General features: G+C 37.6%; 1 protein-coding gene across 1 annotated transcript in view; it reads right to left on the reverse strand.

Annotated features, from left to right (window-relative positions):
• Window positions 1-1,073: 1,073 nt before the first annotated feature.
• The window catches only part of AOX1 (aldehyde oxidase 1), a 42,546-nt gene continuing 22,159 nt past the window's right edge, over window positions 1,074-21,460 (reverse strand). Inside the window, exons 18-34 of the mRNA XM_055811533.1 lie at window positions 21,238-21,364; window positions 20,646-20,768; window positions 19,421-19,517; window positions 18,339-18,463; window positions 16,787-16,920; window positions 15,438-15,525; window positions 13,829-13,915; window positions 11,365-11,556; window positions 10,831-11,058; window positions 9,667-9,762; window positions 8,815-8,943; window positions 8,243-8,317; window positions 6,607-6,659; window positions 4,390-4,504; window positions 3,682-3,747; window positions 2,934-3,122; window positions 1,074-1,514 (exon numbers count right to left, since the gene is read on the reverse strand). Of these exons, the coding sequence (XP_055667508.1) occupies window positions 1,305-1,514; window positions 2,934-3,122; window positions 3,682-3,747; window positions 4,390-4,504; window positions 6,607-6,659; window positions 8,243-8,317; window positions 8,815-8,943; window positions 9,667-9,762; window positions 10,831-11,058; window positions 11,365-11,556; window positions 13,829-13,915; window positions 15,438-15,525; window positions 16,787-16,920; window positions 18,339-18,463; window positions 19,421-19,517; window positions 20,646-20,768; window positions 21,238-21,364 (2,134 nt within the window). The 3' untranslated portion in view covers window positions 1,074-1,304. The remainder of the gene's footprint in view (window positions 1,515-2,933; window positions 3,123-3,681; window positions 3,748-4,389; window positions 4,505-6,606; window positions 6,660-8,242; window positions 8,318-8,814; window positions 8,944-9,666; window positions 9,763-10,830; window positions 11,059-11,364; window positions 11,557-13,828; window positions 13,916-15,437; window positions 15,526-16,786; window positions 16,921-18,338; window positions 18,464-19,420; window positions 19,518-20,645; window positions 20,769-21,237; window positions 21,365-21,460) is intronic.

Raw genomic sequence — 21,460 nt, forward strand, 5'->3', positions numbered from 1 at the left:
CTATTTGAATATATATGCTTCAAATGCAGGACATGTATTCTAGCAATTAAATGCAGTAATTTAAGGAAAGTACTGTAATGAATACACTGGATGGAGAATGAATGGAAGATGTAGTGTGCCTATTTTGGGTAGCTAGTTCTATTCTGAAAATGAGGAAATATATTTATCTGTGTGTTGATTAGTGTGTATTGGGGCAGTAAATCAGTTTTCCATTCCATTCCTTTCAGGTCTTAAGCAGTCTGGTTTGTCATTCACACAGATAGGGCCCGAGGAGTGGAGGAAGCAGATTCATTTTCTGTGATCTAAGAAAACAAGCGAGAAATGAAAATACTTGTTAATATTATTTGATTGGCAAGCCCCCAATATTGCCCTTATCAGGTGTCTCCAAGTCACCCAGCAGGGTGCCCTACAGGAGATACCTACAGAAGGTGGCTGGAAGGAAGATCAGTGATAACTGGGCTCAGGGCCAAACAGGGGTGGAGAAGCACAATCTCTGCACTGGTGGACCTGACCTCCTGCAAGGTTGATGAGAGTAAGCCCACAAACCTATTGATCCGGGTTCCAATGATATCCCACCATGACCACAGAGATACCATGGGAATAATCTGTGAGTGAAAGTTCAAGCTTCCATGGAAGAGCCTCAGAGAAGTTCAGGGCACAGTATGGATTTACATGCTGACAAGGACCTTGCCTACAACAGATGTTGTATGCTAAGTAAAAACTTACACAGAAAAAGAATTGTAATAGCAGTGGGAACATGACTACAGCGAACAGTGGCCGAAAACACAGAATATAAAAGATCAGCATGGTAAGAAGTGTATTGTCTCATTTGTTTTTCTTCTGTACCCTTTTGTTAGCTCTGAGTTAATTATTTTTCTCCCAAAGAGTACCGGGCATAGCAACAAGTACCAGAATGAGATGACAGTACCAGACTGCAAGTCACTGGGGGAAAGCACCTGGAAGGAGTCTGAAGATCCTCAGAGGCTGATCCACTGCTGTCAATAAGAGGAGCTATTTAGTCCTCTATAGGATTTGACATACAGAAGAAAGGAGGAGACTTAAGAGAAAGAGGAGATTGTAACAATTACGTACATTTCAAAGAATAGAAAAAAGGTTATACAAAACCAGGGAAATGCCAGTACAATGTTTCAATGGCATTTGTTGGAATAACTTGTGTGAGTGAGACCTGTTATCAGATGTTTCAATTACAAGGAGCCATGTGATATGGCTGTATACAAAGCATCTCCAATTGGAAACATCATTAGGCATCCCACCATTCAGGGGTGCAAAAGCAGCATGCACTTCTACCCAGAGATACTTTGACCTTTCCCCCACCTTCCTATTACCATCTCAGTAAAGGCATCTGCACAGCTTGCCCGTAGTTGTTCAGCAGTCAGAGGGCTGTTCAGTACGAAAGTCTTTGTCAGCCCTCTTTCACTCCTCACACTAGTTACTGCATCTCTCAAAGCGAAGAACACAGAGCATCCCAAGAAAAATCCTGCCTCACCTAACCCCTGAAAAAAGAAAAAAAAAAGTCAAATAGGTGTAGGTTTTGAGCAAATGAAATAAGTACATGCCATGTCAATATCAACTAAAAAGCTATAAAGTCAGTGACTCAAAAAGTGTTCTGTCTTTCTGTAAGGAAGTTTATTTTAGATTCAGTGGAAGCAAGCCTAGATCACACCAAGTCTTCTGATGGAGCTAAAAAGGTTGATTTCAAATATTGGCTATTGATTTTAGAACCTTTTTGTCTCATTGCAAAACTGAAATTTAGAATAATTAGCAGACAAAATTAAAACAATCCAAAACCAGGTACAGATACAACTAAGAAACAAAGCCTGAACTCCTGATAATTCCCTGCACCTGACCTGACACCACTGACCTCAGTGGGCTTGACATCCTCTCACTGCTTCTGACATTAGATTCACATTTGCTCCTTAGTGCAAAGATAGGTCAAAATCTACCCTTATTCCATAGTCCTCTCAGTACTGTGGTATTGAATGTTTTAATCTGGACCGGGATACTGCAACTGAATCTTACCTCCTTGCTAAAATCTGCTAACCAAATGTCTTCCCCAAATATGCTGCATGAAGACAGAATCACATCATGTTACAGTGAATTTTAAGGGTAATTATAGGAGGTAAATTCACAGAAAAGGAAAAGAGCTGTTTGAAGAGGGATATTAGTATCAGCTCTCTCGATCAACTCCCAATCAACTATGTAACTACTTCACCTAAATGATGCTTTTTCAAACACTTTTCTAATTATGTATTACTGAGACAGCTTTAAATAATTTTAAAGGACCTATCTGTTCTTTAATAACTTTTGCTGTAAAAATGCTTTTTCCTTATGTCATGCTGTTTTATTTTACTGTATTCTAAAAGTGTATCTAATACTTGAAACAGCTGGAAATTTGCAGAAGTACCTTCATCTCGACTTACCATTACTACCTATATACAACTGGCCAGAATATTTGTTGGTGTAAATTCAAGCAATGATTACACCAGCTGAATACTTGAGCCAATCTCTCATATAAATACACGCATACAGTCCTATTTCTTATTGTGTAACACACATAAGTAATCTGCACACTCTCATTATTTCTCCATCAATTTCTTTGGTATTTTTATTCTAACCCTTCAGATTATCACAACATTTTAAAAGTATGGTTTGAAATTCAGCTTGCAGCTTCTGTGTATGGTCTGTTAACAAATCCCTAAAATTACTACTTGCCAATCATGAAAGATATGCAGCAACATCACACATTATGTCTTTTCATATTAGCTCCCCTGATGTCATAAATAAAACTATTTCATGGACACTTCTTTGAAATGCTTAAGAAGAAGAACTGAAAACTTTGTATGTTGTATATCAAAGTAATTCCTCTGTTTGTCCTGGGATCTAAGAATTAGGCCCTGTGACTGTTTGCTTACCTTGGATGCATAGATGGCATAAGGATTTGGGGAAGATGACAGCAGGGAAACATTAAATTGTTCTGGAATATCACAAACAGCAGGGATCTTATACTGATCTGGACCCTTAGTACAGAGGACTCCTTCTGGAGAGTACTTTAATTCCTCCATTGTGTACAGTCCAATGCCTTGAACAAAGGCACCTTCAATCTTTAAGAAAGAAAAGAAATAGCATTTACATTCTCATGTATTAAAATGGGTAAAACTTGGGCAAGAACTGATTTGTATTACTGTATGTTAGACCATTTTCTGTCCTGTTTGCCTAATGGGATTCTTCAACATTTTGGGCTACTGGGATGGAAAAAGCTTTCACACCCCTCTCTCATACCAGGCAGAGACAAATGCTTTCATGATGAAATGATGAGATCTGTGGAATAGCCTGCAATGAATAAAGGCGTTTCCCTGCGATCGTGTGGGGAAGGCAGATTGAACAATAGGAGAATTTAGAGACTGTAGATCACAAACAGTACTAAAGTCCAGCAGACAGTGGGCATATATACATACAGGAAGTATTACAGGTTGACACTGTGGGTAAAATTCAAGCTTCATTGACATTTATGAAGCTCTGACACTGACTCAAATGGGGCAAGTCTACAAGTAAAGGGCCTTCTAATCTATGAATTATAACATTATCTAACAATAATGTTTTCTGAATTAATGAGGTAATCTTTATTTCAGATAAGGATAGCAGGAAATTCTTGGCACATACCTGTCCTATATCCACAGCTGGGTTTATGCTGCATCCAATGTCCATAACAATGTCTGTTCTAAGGTTCTGTCAATAAAATTCAAATGCATATTACTGAGAGAAATGCATGGCGTGGAGGCATTAGAACATAATTCAGGTTAGAGCTGGTATTCAGTGGCATAATATATATTAAGGTAGAGGCCCCCGCCACGTACACGATTTCAAAGTAATTTCCAATACCCCGATACAAGCAAAATGGGCTTGTCTCAGCTTTTACAGAAGTTTCACCAGAGGCAGCCTTGCAAGATTTTTCCCATCACACAATGAAATCCCCACATAACTAAGTACAGATAGAGGGCATATGATCAGCAGTCTATGATTTAGCTGTCTAGATGGTCTAGATTCTGGAAACAGAATATTTAGCTCTGCTGTAATTTGCTGGCAAACAGGGAAGGAACAAGTGAAGAACATGTCAGATGTCTGTCATAACCCAAAAGATTTATGACACTAATGTATGACATTAACACAGATGTGCAAAAAGCTGGTTAACAGTACACGGCTTTCATTCTGCTCCACCTGTACTTTGCATTTACACTGTTGATATATTTACTATCATCTGAAGACAGGTGACTTACTAATGCAAAATCTGAATGTTTGTTGCAGCACCCAGTGATACAAACAAACCTCATTCACATTACTTACAAAACTTCCATGACACTCCATTATTACCTTGTGATCTCCTGTTAGACAGTTAATTTCAACCTCTGAACAAGCAGCTCCATAAAGAAAATATGTGAATGGCTGTCCTTCCCCTTTCTCCCAATCCATTTTTTCATTGTAGCCTCTGATGGAAGAAATGACATCCACAAGAAAAAAAATCAGTGAATGTTTGCACCATAACAAAGCAGATGAGCAAATGAAAGTTTGAAACGACTTCAAGTGAAATCTTAAACAACAGGTCAGAACCCCAGCAGTTAAGTTCCATGAAATCCTACAGAGCACTAGTAGTTTAGGTTTGATGGATCTGTATTTATATAAAATTTAGCAGGCAAGCAAGCTATTTCAGATCAGGAGAGTCTACAACCAGCATAATCCCAGAAACATATTAATAAAGACAGGGTAATCAGGTACAGAATACAAATTTAGGGTAATGGTTGCTGAGGTAATAGCACATAAGGGAATTCAGAAAAAGGGAGGAAAACTGGTCAGGATCTATGAAAGAACAATTTACAAGACATGAAAGAGTAAAAATTACAGAAGCTGCCTACACAATGAGTGAGAGAGTCAGGAGTATTAAAATAAAGGTGTAATTCCTTAGAAAGCAGTGGGACTAACTGAGGAGACTATAGTAGTCAGGACTGATGGGGTAAATTCAACAAACACAAGAAGATGTGAAATGCAGCATCCCCCAACCATGTCAGCTATGTGACCAAGGCATACTCTCTGACCATATATGAGCGAAATGTTTTTGTTGAGCACATTTAGAATTATACTCCATAAAACAATTGTGGTATAATTCAGAGCATTGAACCATGCATTTAAAAAGCGTTACACAAAATCCACGTATTCAGCTTCTCACATTCCATCTATCTCAGCTGGCTTTGAGATTCTTGGATGTGGAGAACATGACTGGATAAGAACTAGATCAATACAGGATTTGAGGCTCAGGGATCTGCAGATGGGTTTGCACACCATTAAATGTCAATAGCAAAGTATGGCTGTCGTTCACTGCATTCAAGATATCAACTTCCTAAAGGGCTGCATAAGCAGAATACAGACTTGAACAGACTTAACAGAAGGAAGGGACATTTTGTTTGGGCTTTTCTAGGTGTTTTAAGTAAGTATGGCTTTGTGACGTGCCTCTCCAATTTACTCCAGGCTGCCTGAATACCTGAAAAGTTGCTATTGATCAGCAGGTAAATACAGGTGGAGGGAGAGAAGATATAAGGCACAGCAGGCTGAGAGAAACTTTTCTTTGAATCCCACCTGAGTTATAGCACAGAATTTTTTCCTTTCTAGTTCTTTATAAATACCGTGAAAGAATTCAGAGAAAAAGGACCACAAGACTGCACTGAGAGACAGCAGAGGGAATTGTGTTTATGATTACTGTGTCTCACAATAGCATTGCTGTTGTGACTAAATCCCTATCTAAGAGTATAAATGGTGGGAACCTTCTGAGGCTCCAGATGCAAAACAATATTGTTAAAATTGTCAAAACAATAACTCCAAAACTAGAGTCAGTGACCAACCCTACTTCTCACGTGAGCACCAAGTCCCTCTGTAGTTTTTAATTAGTGCTGAATTATAGCATCTGATTCCTGAGTGAGTTTAAAAAAAAATAAAATTACCATGAGCTTTCTCTTAAACTCAACCAGACATTTTAAATTCTCCTTCCTCTAAAGAGAAATAACCTTAAGGTTCAGATCTAGAATTAAATGAGCCTAATTTTCCACAAATGCACCTAATTGCTAATTACAGGTGTGTGCTGGATAAATACTCCAATGCTGCCACTTGTTCTTCCTGTCATGCAACTTGGTGTGATTATGTTTGTGGGTAAAAGTGTAAACAACCTGTAGTACAACAATATTTATGGTTTATAGCAATACAGCTTCCAGTAAATGAACTATATCCCACATTGCACACCTACTGTTATGGGCAGCGGTCACTTTTTTGATGCTCACTGGTTTGCTAATAACCAAATCATGGAGTAAAGATGGGACTAAATAGTCTTTTGATACTTTCTAGAGAGCCCACATAGGGCCAGGCATAAATTAGCAGCACTTAAACGTTAAACTCCAACTCCCCATATATAAAAGAATTGCATAAAACATAAGCTGAGCCATTAGAAAGAACTACTGGACAGGATCTTCTATTCATGGCATTGGTTAATTTCGGAAATCAGCCCTGGTCTAACCTATGCACTTTTAAGGAACAAAAATATATTACCTAAAGTAGCCAGTAGCTGAAAGACTCACACTCTGTTCAAAAGCTTCTTTAATCTGTAAAATATAGCAGCATTTGTGGTAAACCAAGGAAGGAGTCAGGAAGGAACACAGCATACATATATTTACTTATTTTCCTGTATTTACTTAAAAACGAAACTGTAAAGAAAAGATGACCAGCTAAGTGTGTTTACTTAGTGCTAAAAAAACCCCATGGTGCCTAATACTGTAGAACTAAAACCCCTTTGGATGAGCAATCTGAATTCTTTTGGCACTACAGTAAGGAAAAGACCTGTCAACAGTGGTGGTCTTGCAGAATCTTTATCATTGGTAATGTTGTAGTCAGAAAGGGCCCTGCTCAATTTTTCTGCTCAAGTTTAACAGAAATGGGGCCCCCTGTCATAGAAGATCTGTATGATTTACTTGCACAAAAATGGCAGCTGACAAGAGAAATACTCTCTGCAGTGTTCTTCTACCAGTGGTAAAAATAACGGTATGAGGTCCCAAATCTATTCCCTTTCAGTGATTCTCATGTTAGATTTACTCAGTTTACAAGTCAAGAAGTTTGGGTCTTTTTTTGAATTTTTAATTAATTGCAATTTACTGAATTTGCAAGATATAAAATTACTTCTCTGCATATATTCTTTTTTAGGTCAGCCATTTCTGCTATGTTTTGTGTATGTCTGAATTATCCAAATTAATTTGGCATCTATTAGAGATTATCTTTGCATACACAGCTGTCAGTTATTAAGCTACCACATGTATTCCAACATTATTTGCTATTGCTAGGAATTATTACTGTCAAGAAAGCGTTTAAATTTTCATAGTTATTTTAGTATTTAATCACTTGAAAAGAAACACCCTAGCGTATTGGATCTGTAAATGTCCTTTTCATTAGGCCATAGATAACAAGCAATACTGGATACGAAAACATAACAAACAGGTTTTCTTATAACATCTTGATACATAGGGATAGATTCTTAGCCATATCTTCATAGTTTATATTACAGCAGAAATATTTCAGTTAAAAAAACCTCAGTTTCTAGCCCTAAAATTCTATTCCAGTTTCAAGTGGGCACCAGACAGGGGCCATTTCTATAAACAGCTTTAGCATTACTTTTGCACTACTCTGCTGCAAATGTAACTAATAGTATAACTAATTACATATTAGAGCAATGGGAGCAAGGATTCCTGCTACTTTCTGTGCAATTCTCTGAGACACTGCATATGGGAGAGAGATGGAAGGAAGAAGTTTAGGAGGCTTCTCTTCATCGATTTGGTAAAAATAAAGAACAGCCATGTAAGAAAATCAACACATACACTGTATCCATATGACAATCTTCTGGCAACAGCTTGTCTGAGGGTAAGATGGGGTGGGTCATTATTGCAGAACCTGGTATTTTTTGCATATTAAAAACTTCCATGCCTCCAAATGTGACTTCACAGACCCTTTATAACTAGATATGATCAGGGGATTGTGCCCCATTATCTAAACCAAGCACCTACACTCCCATCTTTCTGTGAAATAACCTGTTTCTACAGTTTATAACTTTAGGATTATTAGGCTGAACAGACTGATAGACTACAAGGCATATACCACAGCTTCTGCAAACACACTTAGTAGGATTGATCTGTCTTACCCAATCATTCCAGGTCCCTTTTGGGTTCTTGCTGATGATAGGCTGCAGGCGTTTGAGAAGAGTTTGGCAAGCATCCTGGTGAGAAGTCAGGAGAACATATCACAGAATTAACACAGATACATTTGGTACTATTCAAGATATGTTCTAGTTAGTAATTAGTATTTGCTTTACCATCATCTTGGTTTGAAAAGGTATCATAGGAGGTGTCATTTAAATTGCGTAGACACAAACCTTATAAAGGGTTAAGTTACAAGGGCTGGAATCTGCATGAATCAGTAGATTTAGAACAGGAACAGGGTACCAAATTTGTACAGGACTAATTATTTTGTTAGGCAAAACAAAGATTTTGTCAAACATAAGCCTCTGAGGGAAAGCTCAGATCATATTCTGAAAATTTGTAAGCACCATTACTGAGAAACTGTCAACAAGTGGTGTTTCTTCTTAGCAACCTCCAGTGGTATTATTGGTAATCTCAAACTTTATTTCTATGGGATCACTAATGCTTAAAGTTTGGCAGGCATTAAGTACCATGAAGGGTAGGGTGTTTTGCTAAACTAAACACTACCCTTTACCTTCACAGCCATCCCATTGACATCTGTCCCTGCAGATCCTGCTGAGGCACATGCATTGGGAATAGTTGTTGTGCTGGTTTCACAGAAGTGAATATATGACATGGGGATGTTCAATTCCCGACTAGCAACCTGTTTCAGGAAGAACACCACGTTATTCTCTGGTTTAGAAACATTTTAAACACTCCAACAGTTCTCCAGTACTTGCTAGAAGTCAGCAATACAAGAAAGAATAAAGTTTCAGCAAGTCCCCTTCCAACCTCCAGCTGAAATCATTCTGCCCAGTTTGTCAGTACAAAGAAACAGAACGTAATGGCAATGTTTTAGCTGTATTCAAATTCTGCAATGGGACTGGAGTGCAACATGTGGTTCTGCATTTTGCTGCTTATGTCCTGTATGACTTAGTGAAAATTATGCAGGCCCAGATCCCAAGCTTTCATTGACTTGGTTAATATCTTTACAGATATTTATCTGTCTCTCAGTTCTGCATTAAACAAATATAATAATAACAACAACAACAACAATAATATCTGAACTGTATACTAATCTGAATACTGTCTTTTTTTATCATGGGCTTTATGGGATCAGCCCCAAAAGGTTCTTATTTCTAAATAAACCTCTTCACATACCACTGGAAGAATAAAACCCAATCAATTTGTTTTTCTTCCTGCTACCTCTATGACTCTTAATGAAGGTATTTTTGCTTTCTAACTCTATCAATGCAAAGAAGCAGCAGCTATGCTGATAAAGAAATTGTCCTACTGGTACATTAATTAACTAAGAAGAAAACCTTCACACTGTTTATCTGCATGACAGATAAAGCACAAGGAAATATTTGTTTGGGTCATCCGTTACCTGGATCATTTTTGTATGAATACCTTGCCCCATTTCAATTCCACCATGTGTCAGAAGCACAGACCCATCAGTATAAATATGAACCAAAGCTGCAGCCTAAAAAAGAAAACCAAGATCAAGATTAGCGAGAAATGTATTGTATGTTGCGACGAACTGATGAATCGAAAAAGACACAGTTTTGAAGTGTATTTCAATTTATCTGTTTAGTGCTTTTGAACAGAATGCAAAATATGGAATGCTAGTCCCTGCTCTTCCTCTATAATGACTTCAAAATAAAAAGATATAAACACTTGGAGGTCTGCTTTTTCTGTTGCTGGATCCTGAAATAAATCTACATCTGGCAACAGTATCTTAATGGTTCCAAAAGAAGATGGTGGATCTTCCTCACTAGTGGCTGTACATGCCAATTCCTCCAAGTTCCATTCTCTCTCCCACTGATGTTTTGAGAGCCTTTGGACACAGGTTTTTCAACAGCATAGGCTGGGCAGGCTGTCAGCATTAGACACAGCAGTAAGGTTCTGAATGAAATTCTCCTCCTGGGCTAGCTGGGAGTAGCACTGTAGACTACAAAGCCCCTGTGATTTTAGTCTTGAACAGAGACAGCCAGTTTGATATGACACAAGCTACTCAATTTTCAGTTGATAAAACGCTGTATATTCCATAAGCACTGGACACCTACACTAAACAAAATACAAAGACCAAAACCACTACTGTCCTCCTTTTCTTCCTTAAACTTAGTCTTTGATGACATCAAAGGGTTAAGTCTTTAAGAACAGCATCCCATAGTGCCCCCATGGTCAGAAAGAATAAGCTCAGAGCTGTTTTCTGGAATGGATAACCTAGCCCATGAATACTTTGCCATCAGTCCTCAAACACTTTTAATAAACGTGTTCAACTCATCTACACCAATACCACATTGCAAGAGATGGGACTGGCCTTTGAAGCAGGCAGTGTCCAAGCTGCCTGGGCCCTGAAAACCAGACAACTTTGATCTCAGCTTGAAGAGATCTAGAAGCTAGTGTAGCCTTCAGGGAACAACTATTATGAGGATGATAGGTTTCCAGAAGGTGGACGATAACACATTGGGTTTGTATCCTAAGGCAGAGTAACTGTGATCTTCTATGGATAAAAAGCTTAGCTCACTTATTTTTTAAAGAAACTAACCTGAGTAAGATAACGTGTGCCTAGTCCAAATGGATACTTCATTGGTACAATGGCAATCCCTTTTTTCTTCCAGTAATTTTGTTTGTTAAATTCTTCGATAGTTGTTTTCCTGCTGTAGTATGCAGATTTCTCCATACATTCATTCCAACACCGTATTAAGTTTTGTGGATCAAGCTTTTGTTTGAAGTGTGTCTGCTCAATTTCCTTATACATATTTATTTCCCTAATCTGAAATAATAAAATTAACAGCTATCACAATCTTGTTAAAGGCAGATTGACCATTTGGAGGGACTAGTAGACAACAAGAAGGTTGCTTTATATTCTTGGAACAATTTCCAGTTCGGTGCAGTTTGCAAGAGCATGCTAATCATGCAACAACTAGACGGTGATTAAAAAAAATATATGAATTTTAGCACAAATTATGTCATTGACTTAGAAAATACTTGTTCAAACAGTTGAGCTAATCTAAAGGGTTTTAACTTCCCAATTGCACAGACTTCATTTCAGGAGAGAAGATGTGTTCATTTCTGTCACCTTTTCTGGTGATAAACCAGTTTTATCTGCAACTCCTGTTATCCAAGTTTCTGTCACCAGTGCTGACTGGGGAAAGCCAAAGCCTCGGAATGCTGTATTTGATGGCAGGTTTGTTTTGCAGGCATAAGCACAGCATCTCAAGTTGGGAATCTTGTATGCATTGTCCATTTTTAATAAAGATACTTCTGCTACCTGAGGTAGGGAAAAAACAGGTCTAGTTAAATGTCAGAACACTGCTTCTTTCAAATTCACATTTAAATCTACTTCATCTCATATAAAGAGCTTAACTTGAGACAATTAGCTTTAAAATTGGGTTTCTGTCAATTGCTGGTAGTAAGAATAATCTTGTGCACATACACAGACTTTACTCATACATTTCTCATGCAGCATATTAGTTTTCATTTATATTTTGGTATTCTCAGAACACAGCTGATGTTACTAGTAGTTGAGTGCTGGTCAGTAGTTAAGGATGTAATAGATACTCCATTTCACAATTGATTTTGCTCCTACTTCAACATCAAAAGCCACCCAATTAAAAATTGGCAGATTAGATTTAAAGCAATAGGAGCTATGAAAGGAACTGATGAAAGCATTCTGAATTATCACGTCCTATGGAAATTCACAGTTAAGGTTTAGTTCCACCAGGAAGCATATGTACTGCAGTCCTCTGGTCCTTCATTTCCCTTTTAGAGATTTCACATGACAAACACAAAAACATAAGAAAAGGAAAATCCCGTATTAAAGACTTCAAATTAGGCTCTAGGAGTCAGTATCAAAATAAGTAAGTTTAAAAATGTTTTGATGCCTCATGAAGAGGAAGAGTCCACTGGCTCTCTTCAGTGTTAAGTAGATTTCTCAGAATGGAAAATCTAAGCCTGTATTCCTACTGTTCCCACTGAGCTTTAAACAATAAACTTCAAAACTTTTCTGCATAGAAACAACTGAAGATAGTTTTGGTGTAATAACTGTGCATGTGAATAATGTCACACTATGCTACCTTTCCACTTAGGAAATATAAATTGAGGTGTTATTGTGGAATGGAGAAAAAAAAAGTTTTGTATTCTGGGTTTTTTTAATTATGAACACAACTTTTATGGACTTCAGAGAAAGTGTGTGTATGAAACTGATCTGTCTTAAGACAAGTTATTGATAAAACAGAATGAACACAATATATTATTATAATACAACTCTTACCTATGCCAAAATTTCTTCCCAGAAATGTCTGTTCTAATCTTGATGCAATCATACAGAATTAAAACACATTATTAATTGTTGACTGAACAATAACTAAGTTAAGCATAGATTACTGGTATTCAACTCCCATGCTGGAAGACCAGTCTTTATGACGATAAGCATCAAGCATCTTGGCTCTTTCTGGGGCTAGGCTCCCACAGAATAAGGTCCCCACTAAAGAAAGAATAAATCTCAGAATACTGATTTGGGAAAACACAGATAAGTCACACTGCAACAGAAGAAAAACCTGGAGTTTTTGTTTACCAAAGCTTATAGTTTTATTTCAAATAAACCTTTTCCTCCTCCCAAAAGTGTTGATTATTAATGCTATACTGATAGAATCAAATGGAATCACACAGCTAGACCATTGGCTGTCAATCTAATTAATTAGGGAGTGATGTTAGAGAGTTAAGATGTTATCATATGTACTATTCCAGCTGCAGCTGGAATAATTCTAAGTCCATCTGCTTCACTATACCATTGTAGAACTTCAACTTAATATGGTTCTGACATGTGATCTGCATCAATGTACATGATTTTAATGGATTTTTTTCAAACCCAGGTTGTTTTTCTGAACCAGGGTAGGCAGCAATAGCATGGGCAGTTACACTGACAGATTTCAGAGTGCAGAAAATAGCCATAGGTGGGGCAAATGACAAGCCGATGAGGGGTAGCAACCTCAACAAACATTTCAGTTACAGCTAGAATAGCTATGCAAACATGAATTTCTGGTGACTGATATTAAAGCAAGCAATATTTTATACTTTGCAGACCTGTAAGTGAGGAACTGAGGTATACAGCACAGTAAATGCAGACCCAGTACAGAAACACACAGAGACAGTAACAGGACAACTACCACTATGAATTTCCTGAAGGTTAAGAAAGGTCTTCCCAGAATTGTAGACATAACGCTTTAGGCAGGCACAAATGCAAGTACTATGTATTTTAAAAGGAATATTTTGTTAGTTGACATGTTTATAGTGGCAAAAACAAGCCTGAGAAACTGTTCATGAAGTGAATGCATAGAAAAAGATCAAAAAGTATTTCAGTGCTACACTGAACTGAATAAGAAAAGGCTAAACTAGCACGTGTAGATTTTCCAACAGCCCACAGTTTCTATATCAAAATGCTGTACGATTAACAATACATGGGCAAAGGAATTTGGCCTTCGTCATTTCGCAGCTAATGATTCCTCCTTGTTATAAGATTCATCAGCTTATAAAATCCTTACCAGGACAGACTCATCAGGGGTACATCCTCCATTAATGTAATATTTGGCATCCACAGCTCTGATCCTACCATCATTCATGAAGCCAACCTAGAAGAATCAACAATAGCCTATTTAGATTTTGGCATTCATTCATTTCTTCAATGTTTGTATATTTTGACAAATAAAGTTATACTGCACTATTAATTTTTGGCCAGCATCCACTGAAACTACATAAGAGCAAGAGAGAAAGAAAGCATGTTCCTAAGATACCAGCTTTCCTACCTGGCATCTGTGATCTGTATATGTACAGCATACAATAAGCAACATACTGATGTTTCCATTGGGAAAGAAAGAAGCAGGGAAGCCCAGTGGCTTCCTGTGTACTATCTGAGATGGCTGGTGAGTCATCTTGGAATGTTCACTGTAGCAAAGTCAAATCCCACTCTGACTGTAAGCATAGTGTCTGGTGGATGGAGTATGACATCTGTTTTTCTTAACAAGGAAACGTTATCTTTATCTTATATCTTACTTTTCACACATTGCCACTAATATTCCCTGATTCTCAACATGAGCTACAGCTAATTTTCAACTTTATGCAAACATGTTATAAAACATACCTTACTTTACCTATGTAGTATGTTGTGTGATTTGATATACTACTTATATAGAACTTGCTTAGCATTACTTGCTTAGCATTAGTAGCTAAATTTGCTGAAGCCTTAGGGTGCAACTGTGAGCTTTCACCTAGTTATGTTGAACTTTCATCTAGTTAAGAAAAAGAAGGCCTCAGAGCTGGCTCAAGCCAGAAGATAAGCAAGCTACAATCACCAGAAGCTGCACCCTTAGAGATATGAAAAAAAAATGGCCTGCCTAGAGACATGAAAGGACCCAATGAAGAATGGGAAGACCCCAGACCCCAATATTACTGCTGATCTGAACTATCACATGAATGGTGGGAAACTTAGGATTGTAAGGGTATAATTGCCCAGGGATTTCATTTTTTGGAGTCCCTCTTCAGAGGCACCCAGCTCAAGCTGTAGCGCTATTAATAAAAAGTACTTTTATAGAGGAATCTGTCTTTCATCTTATTGATTCAGCAGAAACCTGGGGTCGAACCCTGTTACGGTGGCTGGCAAGTGTAATTTCCGTGACAAGCAGAGACAGGAGAGGCAGCAGAAATTGTCCTAACAAATAGTTATGACTATTGCATGAGTAGGGAAGAGATTAATTTCCTCCATAGGGTGAGTTTTCCTGTATGACACTGTTTCTGTGAAAAACTAGCTGTTCCTTTGTGTGAACCCCATATGGATGGTTTAAAATAAACTCCTGCAGGAGAAGTCTGAGCTTGTTTCGCTTTCTCATCCCAGAAAGACAGAGCGAGCTATGAAAGAAAAAGGACATAAAGGGGCTAGAAAAAAACAAAACAAAATCCTGCAGAGACAGAGGCAGAAGCAGAGAAAGGGCTGTACAGCAACTTTATCTCTTTGTTTCCTGGCTAGTAGGTTTTTTTTTAAAATCAAATGTATTATACTCATTTTCATTACTAGAACACGTATTAACCAGTAACACTGAAATACTTATTCACAGAATATGGGTAGGTATTTTTTCACTGAATTCTTGTGGCACTCACTTTATATTTACCAATAAAAGGATGTCGGCCACCAGTGATTAACATATCATCCCCTCGGCTCAGAATAAGACGGACTGCTCTGCCGGTTCTAAATGAAAAAAAGAAAAGTCAAATTTCAGTCAAAATGAGGGATGTTATTAACAAGGTGGCTATTCATCATGTATCCAGATCTAGCCATACATATAAACATGCAGTTAGATTAAACTTAATTTTAATAGGCTAAAATATATGCTTAAAGCTATGTTTGTATTTTTTTGAATTTACAGTAATTTCAGAATTTTTTCATCTCTTGAAAGCCAACAAGATAACTCACTGCAAACTTTCTGAAGAAATTGTTATTTCAGTGTTAAGACAGAAATGTGTTAAGCAAACTAACAGCAGTTAGAATTCAACTTTAATCAACAGTCGCCTCTTAGCTATTCAGAACTGTACTGAAATAGGGTGCCTTGGAATGAAATAAAAAATGCATAATGATAAAAATATGAAAATTAGTCTACAAATGCATATACCATTTAAAATAGTTACTTTTGAAAAAATGGACTTAAGATGTAAAATAAGGTCCTAACAATAAAAAAAAGATTGTTTGAACTATAAAAAAGTATTTAGCATGGCCTGGTTAATCCAAAACACAGCTAACATGGACAAAAATATTCAAGAGTTGTAACAGTGACAGTTGTAACAAGAGAAACATGTTGAGCTAACCACTCAGATTACAAGATCATTTTGGCTAAGACAAGATGCAGCCCAATATACATTCTGCAGCGTATCAGTTATGCTTTTAAAAGAGGTTACTACACCCTGACAGCTAAATGCCCATATTGTCCTGCCAAAGATGGAGCTTTATGTATTAAGGTTCCTAAGCTAATTCAACTAGTATTAGCAAAAACATAATACTTTATAGATTTAAGCTAATTTTGACTGAAAGATGCTGGGGACAACTTGTCCTTAAAAGCAGTTCCACTTGTGAACTATTCCTTCTGCAGGCTGCTGTGCCAGTGAGTTTCACATCTAGATGGTTAATGTCATGTTTTGAACATCCACACAGAGCCTCAGTAGTTAGGGACTGGTCCTTTTGAAATGTTTAATCACTTCAAGAATATTTCTAGCTCATACTAATACCATTATCTTCAAGTCCCATTAATTTAGTTTAGACTAGAGCTGCTTAACATAAGTAGTCTAACAAAACAAAATAAAGAAATGCACTGAACAGTCCTACAAAATGGGAACAGTCAGGATTTCATGACTTTTTGGCTAGCAACTTTGGGACAGTAGAAAGCATTTTAGTCAAAATGCAAAACTTGTTTACCTCATTTTCTCTTCATATCCCAATACACATATACTGCACTTACTTGTTTGCTGCCACTGCAGCAACTGATGCCAGTAAGCCAGCTTTCAGGAGTTTCCCACCAAAAGCTCCACCAACTCGTTTAACATGGCACATGATCCTGTTGGCTGGAACACCTAAACTTGCAGCTACCATCTCCTGTAAAATGAGTTTAAATCTTTTATGTCAACTCAAATCAAGCCTAAAAATTAAGTTGTGAAAGGAAAACCTTTTCTAGAAAAGGGTTCTATAGATGTTTCTAGGGTTTATGTTTTAATCCGATTAAAATAATTTTTCCTTCACCCTAGGTTAAAAAGCAAGAAAAAGATGACAACAAACACTCAGCAATGTTGACTTTTAAAATCTCTGTCACAGAGACTAAGGAAGGGTCATGAGCAGAAGTGAAAAATAATACCCTTGGATTTCATTATCTAAACAGTAAGAAGCTTCAGGTATAAGGAAAAGGGATTAGAATGTATTTTTTATTATTTTTATTACTAAGATCATAAATGTGATTTTTATTTTTAATTCAAATAAAACCATTTGATTTTTAATAATCTTAGGTCTTGCTAGTGTTAGGAACGTTCTTGCTTCAAATAATTTTCTCAAACCTTCATGCTTCTTGGCTATTGGCAGTATAATAATAATGGAAATGATAAAAGGAGCTGAACTGGGCTTTGAACACAAAATGTCAGTGTTGAGTCCAAAATACTATCAGTTTCATGCACCATTGCTATTGCTATGCAGACCATACACTGTCAGCTTTGCTTTACCATTTATCATTGTGAAAATGGTCAGAGGAATGAATACCTCTCCTATGACGAAAGACAGAGAGTTGGAACTGTTCAGCCCGGAGAAGAGAAGGCTCCAGAGAGACCTAATTGTGGCCTTTCAATATATAAATGGGGCTTATAAGAAACAAGGCCTTGTTACGAAGGCCTGCTGACAGAACAAGGGGCAATGACTTTAAGCTGAAAAGAGGACAGGGTTAGATCTTTTACAATAAGGGTGCTGAGACACTGGAACAGGTTCCTCAGAGAAGTTGTGGGCTCCCTATCATTGGAAGTGTTCAAGATCAGGTTTGAGAAGGAGCTTTGAGAAACTTGATCTAGTGAAAGATAACCCTGTCCATGGCAGGGGGGTTGGATTAGATGATCTTTAAAGGTTCCTTCAAACCCACACCATTCTACGATGATGACTATGGCATGGAGCAGCAGTCTCACCTACAGCTACTGAGAGTTGATCAAACCATCAGCAGACTGATTCTGCAGGGTGCTGATTGCTCCTCATCTCAACAGAAAGCTAACAGGGATGGAGAAGCCTCAGCACTCCACAGTGCAATAGCAAGGCATGTGGTACTTTGTTCAAAGGGAAATAAAATACTTTTACTTCCTCCTTATCCTTGCAGGGTAGCTGTTGGTGTTTATCAGGGTATAGCAGTTCTACAAAGCTGCTGCTGTTGGATAATCCAGATGTGCAATTTCATGCTCCTACTGCTTCTAAATTGTTAAGATGGATTTGTAAACCAAACTTATGTCACAGGTTCAACCACTTTCTCCGAGAATGCTCTGTATTACCTGAATAATTGCTGGATGCTGTGTTGATACATACAAATCCATCTCTTTATCCTCTCCTTTTGGAACAGCAAGCACACTCTGAGTCTCCATGTAGAAGTGTTCCTGTCCCCCAATGTAAAGCTCCCCTGATCCAAAGAGAAAACCACAAATGTTACAATCCTTTTCCTAATGGAAAAGGACACAAGAAATGAACCAGGAAAGAACTAATGGTCCATCATCATCATGGTTATTATGATAATTATGACAATTACCAATCACGGTAATTGTCTTCTGATCTTCCGACACTTCTTGTATGAAGAAGTAACACCTAAAATAAAAGCAAAAATCCTTGCAGGATTAAATTGGTCCTGTTCCAGTGCCATCGACAGAACTTGATCAAAAGCAGAATAATATTGCCTACAAGCGGTGACAATGTTAAATAAAAGAGATAAGTTCAACAAAGCATGGACACACTAGACCAGGTCATGGCGGCGGCCACCAAGATGGTCATGGGGCTGGACCACAGAATATATCAGAAGAGGCTGAGAGAACTGGATTTATTCATCCACAAGAAGAAAAGGGTTAAGAGAAGATCTTATTGCTGTCTACAACTACCTGATGGGAGGATGTAGAGAAGAGTGAGCCAGACTGTTCTCAGAGATGCACAGTGGAAGCGTAAGAGGCAATGAACATAAGCCATCTCAACTCAATATAAGAAAAAAAAAATCACCACTAAAGGGCTCAAATACTGGAAAACGTGCCTATAGAGGTTGTGGAATCTGCATCTTTGGAGATATCCAAAACCTGACTGGGCATGGCCCTTAGTAACCTGCTTTAACTGGATCTGCTTTAAGCAGGAGGTTGGACTAGATTCTAACCTAATTATTCTGTGAATCTGTTTCAAGGACAGAGGATGCAGAAAGCTTGAATGTAGAAGCAGGACCATAAGACCACTAGGTTTAATCACACTTTCTTCCAGGTGACCAAGAGCTTTCTCAGGCCTAATCGCTATATAGAAAAAAGGTAGAACTGGGACTTGAAGAACAGACAGACAAACCCAAATTCTGACAACAACTTCTCACCAAATGTATTCTGCAGTTTACCTTCAATTATACTATCAACAGCTTCAAATGCCTGATCAACATTTCCTTGTTCTAATTTTCTTTTTGGCTCAAAGAACGAGTTGTGCTTTATAGCTTCCTGCAGTGGAGAAAAAGAGAAAGAGTTTATTTAAGTATTTTAAAGGTTCTCAGCTTGTTGTGGCATTTCACTCTCAGAAGAAACACCATTCTTTTCAGAGATTTGAACCACCAGCAACCAAAGTCAATGAACAACAGTATTCATCACTTTACTGTCATTGCTAATGAGTTTGTGTATTCAGTTCCAGCAATCCTTTCCTGATGTACCTGGTGTTCCTGATGGAAATGCATTCACTGTATAGAACCTGCTCTTCCCTCTCATACATCTAGCAAATGACCAAGACAGCAACGAATAAGAATGCAATCACATCATCCAGAGTGACACCATTAAGAGAAGAAATCACAAGGACTAAGTAAAAGTGCAATCTATTAGGTATGATTTTCTTTATTTCTAGTAAGACTTCAAAAAGAGACAGCTTCTATTCTTATATCAGAAGGACTGTTACATTACACCGCACACGCATTATGGAACAAAGCTATGAAGTGACTACCAGAATTTATGCTGTTTCCCTGCAAATGTGTCCTTTGTTCCACTCATCTCTTTAATCCAGCGTAAGTCAATTTCCCCTATGACTCCTATATCACATTTCCAAAATGTTCTGTATCCCTAACATCTTTCTCCTCACATTCTCCCAACACTTCCTATGTCTCCAGCCTAACTTTGCTGGCTTGCTAGCTGGACAACAGATAAAACTGCTACAGATAATCAGGAGCTGATTGTCCAGCACAGATAATCAGGAGCTGATTGTCCAGCCAATATACATATGCTGACCGACCAGCTCTTAGCTACCAAAAGAATTATAAACAACTAGCATGCTCATTGCCTTTGCCTCACTGGGAATATTTAAAGAGTTCTTCTTTTGTCCTCTTACGTTCATTATTACGAAACTTTTGGGAATCTTTAATACTTCTGAGACTGTTGCCTATCTATCACAAGTGGTCAAAATTAGCTGAAAGGCTGAAAACTGATTTAAAGAGAGACTGACAGACTGGTTAAATGGATGTTCATATTCACCTTGTTTCCTTAGAAAATCATGCTTAAAAAGCAAGTGAAGAGTGTAAACTGCTGCTTCCATTAATTAAATAGATAAAATAACAAAAAAAGCAAGAGAAAAGAAATTATTAGTACCTCAATTGTTAAGATCACCGGTTCCAGCACTTCATACTCTATCTTGACTTTTGCAGCTGCTTGTTTGGCATGAACATCTGAATCGGCAACCACAGCACAGACAATCTGACCCACACAAATGACCTGTAATATACACATCACTTGATAGAACAGTGGATTCAAATGATTCCCATATGTGCTGCTGATATTCTTCTTTCACATAGCCACTATTCATGTTTTAGTTTTAGAATTTTGTTTTGACTTAGGACTTCCGTATTTTTTAGATCATCCATGAAGCTAACAAATTATTAGAAACATCAACATAACTGGGGGATCAGGGAAAATACAATATTCAAAAATGGATAATGGGAACCTAACTTTCAATGAAATATACTCTCCCAACAGCTTAGATGGTTTTGTGAGGTTTACTCTGTATTCTTCCATTCTTCTCGAGGCAGAATACAATACGTATCAGCTATTCTGAAACTGAAAAGGGAGCAGGAAAAAATTCTAAGACTTTTCTGTGTCATATGCCTAAGTAAAATTTCATTATAAAAGGCTGAAGAAAACAGTAAAAATGAAGAAAATAGTTTAAAAAAGATATTACTTATACCTTGTTTCTTGCAAATATAATCTCTGGATCATCAGAATAGTAAAACTCGTTTGTAGCTGGTACATCATGAGCTGTTATGATATCAAACACACCAGGTCCGTTTAGAGCCTCTGAGGTATCTATAGATCTGATTGGGATATGAGAAGAGAGAAGTGTAATTCACTAGTTTTACAAAGCATTGCACACAGGAAGGGAACACAATACAGAGGTATGTTTCTTGTAC

Source organism: Falco peregrinus, chromosome 8 (genome assembly GCF_023634155.1).
Source record: "Falco peregrinus isolate bFalPer1 chromosome 8, bFalPer1.pri, whole genome shotgun sequence".
In the NCBI taxonomy this organism is placed as follows: domain Eukaryota; kingdom Metazoa; phylum Chordata; class Aves; order Falconiformes; family Falconidae; genus Falco; species Falco peregrinus.